The following is a 9,317-nucleotide window of genomic DNA, read 5'->3' as shown; positions in this document are numbered from 1 at the left end:
CATCCATCCATCCATCCATCCATCTTTCAATCCATCCATCCATCCATCCATCCACTATTCTATTCATCCATTTATCCATGCATCCATTCATCCACTATTCTGTTCATCCATTTATCCATCTTTCAATCCATCCATCCATCCATCCATCCACTATTCTATTCATCCATTTATCCATCCATCCATCCATCCATCCATCCATCCATCCATCCATCCATCCATCCATCCATCCATCCATCCATCCATCCATCCACTTTTACTTTAAAGGGCTCAAAAACACTGCTAACCCTTTTCCACAGCAGTTTTCAACTCTTGAAGTGATCAGCAGTTATTTTTTAATATATTCATCTTGGAGTTACTGGGGTAAAATAGCCAAGGTCACTCGTGGCCTATTAGGATAATAAGATTCAGGACCATCTCACACTTTAAAACCACCAAGTGCAAAATTACTGACTGTAGCATTAATGCATTCATAATCAAAATCTTTTTTTAAATTGCTTTACCTTATACTTAGCCAGCTGTGCCCTGCGTTGATACAGTTCAGCCTTAGGCTCCACCGGGGTGCTGAGCAAAGCTCTGGTCTCCACAAGCCACTGGACCTGGGCTTTGTATCGGTCCTGAAACTCCTTTGCTAGCAGCAACGCGCGCTCCAGGAAGCTGCGCTCCTGCCTGAGTCCTCCGGCGAGCTCCTCCAGCTGGGCGAGACGCGCCTCCACCTCTCCTCCTAAACTCTCAGCTCCAGCCTCGTCCAGGAAGCCCGCTGCCTGCTCTGCACGCTCCCTCAGCGATTTCAGGAAATTGTGACCTTGCTGAAGCTCAGACTGGAGAGTCTGGTTTAAATAAAAAGAAAAAAAGAGAAGAAATAGAACCTTCAAATAGGACATTTAACACTACAGATTTTGTATTGCTTATTGAAAAATCACCTCGCACGTCTAATCTAGTGAAAGAACACATTTATATTTCAGTTTCAAGAACCTAAAGGTTATTTTCAGCACCGTACCCCTGTTTCTTTGTCCTTCACCTCTACTTCTACCCGGCTACCAGAACTAGCCTGGCAGGGCGTTTGAAAAGCTTTGAACCTATCAGGTAGGCTGACACCTGCACGATGAAAGTTCACGGTGAGGAAAAACACCCACAGTGAATAATATGAAAGGAGGACCCAATTATAAAGACCCCTTAACAAGCAACAGTAGCTGCAGGGGTTTCCAGGGAAACCACTACATGCCACAYACACATACACACACACACACTGCCCTCCACTCGATGGGACGCCATCTACCTTTCATCATCCACCTATTAATGCTTGAGCTCACACTCCAACAAGCCCAGATCTCAATCCACSTCTGTGGGCAACATAACAAGACCTGAGTGTGTTTGCACACGTCCACGTGTCCTCCTTAATATGACACCCCAAGCTTGATCATTATCTCCACTGTCCCCGGCTCGTGACTTTAATAAGTCGGTCCGTTCGGACCACACACAACTCTGCATTTAAGGAAGTCTTCAGCAATTCCAATTTGCAGAGGCGTAGATTGTTTCTTGTGCCGAATCATCCTCCATCGTCTAAAACATCCTTTATCTCCCCCGTCATAGTGAATTCTCTTCAAAGCACCACGACCCTTCTGGATGGGTTGAGTTATTAGTAAAGTAAAGTTTTATTTACATAGCGCCTTTCACAGAAATAAATTCACAAGGTGCTGTACATTCAGGGAAGGGGGAGGGGGCAGTTAAGAAACACCCATTCAAGAAGACATACAAGACAAACATGGAGGAACAGGTGAAACCGGTCATGTAGCAAACACAGTTGCGTTACCTTTAACAACAGCTTGAACTACACAAAAGGAAAATTGAGTTAAACTAGTAAGCATCAAAAGAATTCTGGAAATGCTCATGACTGTGCATAAATACATAGTTTCAGAATTACTTTTCATAAAACAATGAAAATTCAGTGGATTTAGATGAMTTATGCTCATTCTTCGTCTGGTGCTACAATATGGTAATAATTAGATGTGTGTTAAAAAGAACAACAGGCCTCATGCAAAAAYGTGTTCGTATTCTTATCCTAAATTTCTCTTACTTTTGTGTCAMGTCAGATTCAACAAACTCTTCTATCCTCAGGAAAAGTGTGTAAATGAGGAGCRTAAACTGATGAATGCGTATCAGGTGCTCGCACACGAGGAGAGGAGATAAGCATAATTACTATCCCTAAAACACCATATAAGGCTACGTTTCCTGCCCCACATACCAGGAAGTTTTCATTCCTAAATGACATYGCAAAGTAAAAAGAAGAACTTCACGAGTTTGGAGACTGAAGTCCTGCTCTCAGAGATCCAGAAAAGAAAATCTGTCATTTTTAGCAGCGTCAGCTGTGGAATTAAAGGAATGAAATGACGACTGCTGTTAATGCTGTGTCTCCTGTGGGTCGTATRCAGTCACAGAAATAAAAATCTAAATCATATTCACCTCTCTCTAGTCCTGCTCCAGTTTTCCTTTGGTCAAATATTTTTAATTTAATTGTAAACAACTGTGTTACATAGTTTTCATTTATTCAGAAGAGCAGTCATGCACCGCTACCCCCCCACTTGCAAGTATGTTTTAAAATGTCTCCAAACTTCAGTGAATGCATAATTCAAGTTGGTTTGTAGTTTAAGATCTTCATATTAATGATGAAGTGTTATACAACAGCATTAATAGCCAATTTAATTTAATTTAACCAATTTATGTCGTTATTTACATTTAAAATTATCCAGTTCAAACAGAATAACCTATTGTCAACATAATTATGGAATGTGATTTATTTTCAACTCAAAATATCTTCAAATTAATGAAATATAAAGTTATTAGTGAAGAAAATCCATCTGGATAACAACAGACTGACTGCTCGTAAAATATTCGACAGGTCTGGACCACTCATGAATTTTGTTCATATCTGAAGAAAATCTTACAATACGAGAAAATTGCTGACTGCCACAAATTCTCCTAAAGCACTCGTACGCACAACTTCAGAACAAATCTGTGCATACGAACGTTTCTTGCATGAGGCCCAATGTGCCCTTCATGTTTCCACTGTCTCGTACCCCCCACTTATCCATGTCAAGTTCTTGATGTGGCTGCTGCAGTGAGGGAGCTCCAGAGGTTTTAAGTTTTTTTTCTGCGGGAGTTTCTGGGTTCCTTTATGGCACTGAAAGCCAGGTGACGGTAGTCTTGTGTGGTATGACGGTATTTTGGTATACCGTGGTATTAAGAAATGGTGATGGTATTTAAAAATTATGATGGTATTAATCACGTGAGGTGAAGGGCCACATTTCCACAAGGTTGCTTAACCTTAACTCAAACAAACAGGATTGCTGCAAGGATTTTTCCCAAAACAAGTGAGWTGCAGATGAGGAAATGCCTACAAACTTTTATTGGCACAAAGACTGGCTAAAATGATGCAGCAGCACAGTTACCAGGGTAAGAGTCAGGTTATTTTGAAAATTAAAACCCTAAACTAAACAAACTTGACCGTATTTTGATCTGTTTGACATAAATGGGGCAAAGCCAATAGAATGTCAAGCTGTATGCATGTAAATGCAGCCGTTTCTCCATTAATTATTAATTACTCAAYACGCCACAGTACCCTTCCCCCCAAGGTCATACTGTTAACCACAGTATTTTCTAAAGCGTATTCCGTGGTATGAACGTGATCAATACTGCCCAACCCTAGACATAAACAAAACACACTTTTCAGCAGGAGGTTAGACCCAAGAATGCAGACTGGCACAAGGAGCTCGACGTATAACTAAAACTTTATTTAAATGAACAAAAAAGGCATGACAGCTTACTAACTAATAATACTCGACTGAAAATAGAGTGGAGACTCCATCAGAAAGCAGTTTTAAAGGACAAATGATGTAAAAGCACTGAAGACGATGGCTTCTTTAGATAATAATTAGTGAGAAACTTAAGAACAATAAAAGACAGAATCAAAAGAAATGTCAGTCGCTTCTGTCTGAATCCCACGTTTATGATATCAGATAAAATCCAAACCCAGCTAATGGCCCTTAATGGAGCTATTGACAAGTGGTCGGTCTGTCGATGTATAATCATCCCTGCTCAGTGAACAGCCCAGCGTCTCTCACAACAGGAGATGAGGAAGTGATGGAGCACTTTCTGGCGTTATCTTCTGCGGTGGAAGGACACATGTGGTGGCAGCGGGTCTCCAGTCTTTACACAGAGACAGAGCATCGATCTCAGACACGGATTACTGCAAAGACCACACCAGATGATGTATGGCGAGCATCTGCGTGTGCTTGTGTGCTTTTCAGGGTGTGTGTGTGTGAGGAAAACAAAGCGAGCTGAGATACAGCGATACAAAAAATAATAATAATAACTGAAGTGGAAACAACGTGTGAAATCACACAACATTTACAGGTTTAAGAGTTTGCAGCAAGTTGTCAGTTTGGGTGGGTTTTGTGATATGAAACGAGGGTTTGAGGTGTGTGTGTGTGTGTGTGTAACGTGAAGCGGTAAGGGCACCGCATCCATTACAGTTTCTGTGCCAGCGGGCTCCTGACACCGACGCTTCTTCATCCTCTTCCACACGGTGGGAGGTCCCTCCCTGATATCGTGCGCTCTTTCAAAGCAGCACCAGCTTTGTCTTCATGAAGCACCGATCGATACACACACACACTCATCAAACCCTCAAACATGCTCAATACACACTGCGCCCAACAAACATGGGCGCTATTCTCTTAGTTGCAGCTTGTGTTTATTCTAGCAGGAATAAAACAAAAAAATTCCCTCTCCAAATATTCTGCAGATTCTGATAGTGTCACTGTATTTATATAAACCTTTGACTTTGAGTCTGGCTCAACCCAAAGTCCTGCTAAGTGCTGCAGTATTAACTCTGCAGTGATTTATTGCAGGTGTATTAAACCCAGCACAGCACTTTTCATCCATTTGCCTCACAATCTGCAGAAACAATTTCAGTCACATAAAAAAAAACTGCAGCACAAGTTTAAACTGACAGATTAATACCTCTAGTTTCTTCATCTTCCTCTCCATGGCGGCCCGGTCCAGAGGCTCGGAACGGTCAGTTAGCCTCGTGAAGCYTTTCTGAGTCGAGCTGAGCCACTCGGTGAAGGACACGCAAAGATTTTCTGCCTCTTCGATGCTTTTTAACTCCTCCTGCAGCTGCTTGATTGTGTCCTGAATGTACAACAGAGGAAAAAAAGTCACAGGAAAGACTCCACAAACATTAAAATGCTTTATTATATAAAATAAACCTTGTAAATCCAGATTTGGCATATAAAAGCTGAATGAATTACCAGCAAGTCCTTTCAAAGTTTGAGTGTGTCAGGCAGAAAATTCAGAAAGCATCTTTTTTTAATTATTATTAAGGTTTGAAATTTTCCCCAAACAGTCTAACCTGTGGTCACCGAGGACCCAAAACTCTTTGATCAGCCTTCAGAACATAAAACCTCAGCTTCCCCTCGACGCTTTCCCTTCTTCTTTCATCTACTCGATGTCAATACTTCCCCGCAAAGAGGAGGGAGCTGTTTTCTTTCAGGTTTTTGATGCATTATCCACTTGACTGAGATTTTGAGTCGATAACGCCACAAGGACAGAGATGGTTTCTTGCAGGTTTGACACAATATTCACTCAACTTGTAAATCCTGCGGAGAGGAGCTTCAATTAGCTGATAGTGCTGAGTGCACACCTTTTCTGACTCAACAGAGGTAACAGCTTCCCACCTCAAGCCCCCCCCTCACTTCCTGCAGCATAATTACAAGGATCCACAAAATGAGGGGGGTGTTATCTGTGTAAGTACACGCTCAAGTCAATTTAAGCTAAAAAAAAGGTGAGGTGTGAGCAGCTTAGAGACTGAGAAACTGAAGTGATGGGAATAAAAGGAGACAAACAACAAATACACGCCGATGTGTTGGTAAATGTGTAAAAAGCAAAAAAGCAAAACATATATATAAAAAAAAATCAATGCAATGCAAGGAAATCTTTGACATTTTTGATGCTGGGTGTGAGATTACGCTTTGTGGCGTTTAATTACGGATTTAGCCCCTGACCAGGAGAGCCCCATTGATTTTCCTTTAGCCCCCCTCCGGGGAGGAGGAGACAAATAGAGAGGGCGGATGTGAGTGTACTGAACAACACAAGCTGAGCTCACAGAGGTAAGTCCCACAGCTACTTCAGTGGGGGGTGTTTGAGAAAACTGAAGTGCAAACTGGGAGTGAATTTCACAGTGAAGGAGCACGACGACGTGCGAAACGGGGGAACGGTGGGCAGGAAATTCACAGGCTACACAATAACGGCGTCGCATTTTTTAACCGCCGTCATGAAAAGCGAAGGCAGACCATAACGACACRTTTGTTTGTTTGTTTGACACTCAAAAAACAGATATGATGGATTTAATTAAAAAAGAAAGTCCAACCAGTTTATAAAGTTTATTAATTTCTTTTTAAAAACTAAATAAATTCTTTATACAATAAAAAATACAAATCATAAATAGAATGAAAGGCAGCCCCTTTTTACAAAAAAATTAATTCAAACAATATTAATCTATAAATGACAAAAACAAAACAAATTAAAACGACAACTCCGTCTCGAGCAACAATTCGTATACAGTGGCGCCTGCAGAAATTCTTTTCATGGGGGGGCCATGTGAGGCACTGAAAAACCAGGGGTGGCACACCAAATCTAATATCTATAACAGAAATTTTATGATGTGTTTGCAAAAATGACAAATTGAAAACTGACAATATAAAGCTATGGATTTGCCAAAAGATGTTCAATTTGTAATTTCAAAGATAATATTACCGTCAGCAGGGGGGCCATGGCCCCCACTGGTCCCCCCTACAGTGAGTATGCAACCCCCCCCCCCCACACACACACACACACACAAAAAAAAATCAAATGCCATTATTTGCTCTAATACAATAGAAATGAACTGGTTAAGGACAGCTGCAGCTCTGTTGTTGTCTTTTGGTAACTCTGACCTGATTTCAAAATGTATGATGTCATATATATTCGTTTAGACATAATTGCTTACATGCAGGGTTTTATTCNCCCCCCAGCTGGCGCCCCTGTTCTTTTAGATACATGTTATACTATTTCATATTTCTTCAACAGACCAGCTTTTATCAATCTTATATAAAATATTCTTACAGCTCTTTTCTGTAAAACATGATTTATAATTGGTTTGCATGCTTTCCCTCAAACATCAATACAATAGGTTAATTATTGCCTTACACACCATTTGTATAACGTTCATGGACCACTGGACAAATTCTAATGAATTATTCCATCTACAAGCTATTAATTTTTGGAGTCAACACAATTCAAGATGGCCTCCTCAGATGACTATACCTTAAAAATAAAAAATGGCTACAACTCAGTCAATTTTTACAGACTGAACTAAAATTTGTTGCGTTAGTAGCTGAGAGCCCTCCCCAACACATCGTCCAAGTGCTAACCAGTTTCTCAAGACATTTGTTTAAAACGTTGACATGAAAGTTAGCAGGTGATATGCATTTATTTAAAGAATGCTAGTTTTATTATGAATGAATTTACACAAAAAAAGCTGTTCATATATTCAAAAAAAAGGAGCAAAGTGACCTAAAATGTGGTAATAATGAAGGCTAAGGGATGGTGAATGAAACAGGTTCATGATAAGAAAAAAAAAAACACATAAAATAAAAAAATGTACCACGTTAAACATTGAAAGTTAATACTGACTCGTTTGACTGAGAGAACTTAAGGAACTCAACAAAGAACGGCAACCAGACATAAATGACCGAACATTAGATATCTGAAAGAGCCAAACCTGGATGCTGAGCAGCAGGGAGTGGTAGCGGGCGGTCAGCTGGGTGGCGGTAACACTGACACGACTGCTGATGTAGGTTTCCTCCAGAACCTGCTGGGCTAAAGATGAGAGACCATCGACTTCCCCCTGCTGCGCGAGCACCGCCTCGAGGTAGCCCTGATCACAACCAACAAAGAGAGAGACGTGTGTGAATTATTACACCTCCACTTGTTAAGATTTGATGGTTGAGCTGTGTGAATGTTAACAAAATAATACAAAATAACAGGACTGGAAAAACCCTGAATGGTTATGTGTGATCTGTGCTGGGAAAATAAGCCACAATGAAGAGTTATTTTCAAATTCTCTAATCAAAACGCTTCAAAGCGTTTGTTAGATTTGAAGATTTATCACCTGGTTAGCAACAAGTTTTGCTATGAGAGTGCAGGTTAAAAAAATCTGTTTTTATTGGTCAAGAATGAGCTTAATTCCAGGGTGTATTTAAGCACACAAATATACGAAGGGATTTCCCAGCACTATGGAAGCTGACAGAGAAAACTGTCAATTTCAAAGGCAATTATTAAGACGAAGGAATATTTCTGAATATTTGCACTTTTTGGACTTCAGTCAGCTCTTTCAACGGGTCATGTACGTATGGGGTGCCATTTGTAAAGTTACACAGTCAAAAAATTACCACCAATATATTTTTGTTTGATTTAGCCTTTTATAAGAAGAAAAAGAACAGATTTATTTTTCAAAGTCAGTTTTTCACCATATGATTCATACATTTATAAATGTCATAGTTTATAAACTAAATATTTGTGACTTAAATGTTTAGTTTTGAGCTAAACATTTAGCTTGCAACTTAAATATTTAGCTAGCTAACTAAGGTTGCTAGGTAAATATTTAAGTTGCAGCCTAAATATTTAGGTATCTAGCTAAATATTTGTTAAATATTTAGGTGGCTAGCTAAATATTAAACTTGCTAACTAAATATTTAAGTTGCAACATAATTTTTTAGGTAGCCAGCTAAATATTTAAGTTAAATATTTAGGTGGCTAGTTAAATATTTAACTTGCTAACTAAATATTTAAGATGCAACATAATATATTTAGGTAGCTAGCTAAATATTTAAGTTGCAACATAATTTTTTAGGTAGCCAGCTAAATATTTAAGTTAAATATTTAGGTGGCTAGTTAAATATTTATGTTGCAACTTAAATATTTAAGTTGCAACATAAATATTTAAGTTGCAACCTAAATATTAAGCTAGCTACCTTAATATTTAGGTTGCAACTTAAATATTTAGCTAGCTACCTAAATATTTAACTTGCTAGCTAAATATTTAAGTTGCAACCTAAATATTAAGCTAGCTACCTTAATATTTAGGTTGCAACTTAAATATTTAGCTAGCTACCTAAATATTTAACTTGCTAGCTAAATATTTAAGTTGCAACCTAAATATTAAGGTAGCTAGCTTAATATTTAGGTTGCAACTTAAATATTTAGCTAGCAAGTTAAATATT

General features: G+C 39.2%; 1 protein-coding gene across 1 annotated transcript in view; it reads right to left on the bottom strand.

Annotated features, from left to right (window-relative positions):
* Positions 1 to 9,317, bottom strand: part of LOC106518657 (nesprin-1) — a gene marked incomplete at its 3' end in the record, with an annotated part of 139,050 nt that overhangs the window by 44,522 nt on the left and 85,211 nt on the right. The window contains 3 exon segments of the mRNA XM_014010029.1: positions 501 to 827; positions 5,017 to 5,187; positions 7,817 to 7,972. Coding sequence (XP_013865483.1) covers positions 501 to 827; positions 5,017 to 5,187; positions 7,817 to 7,972 — 654 coding nt within the window.

Source organism: Austrofundulus limnaeus, unplaced genomic scaffold, assembly GCF_001266775.1.
Source record: "Austrofundulus limnaeus strain Quisiro unplaced genomic scaffold, Austrofundulus_limnaeus-1.0 Scaffold64, whole genome shotgun sequence".
Lineage (NCBI taxonomy): Eukaryota > Metazoa > Chordata > Actinopteri > Cyprinodontiformes > Rivulidae > Austrofundulus > Austrofundulus limnaeus.
The sequence above is the reverse complement of the archived record's forward strand: the minus strand, read 5'-3'. Positions and strand labels throughout refer to the sequence as shown.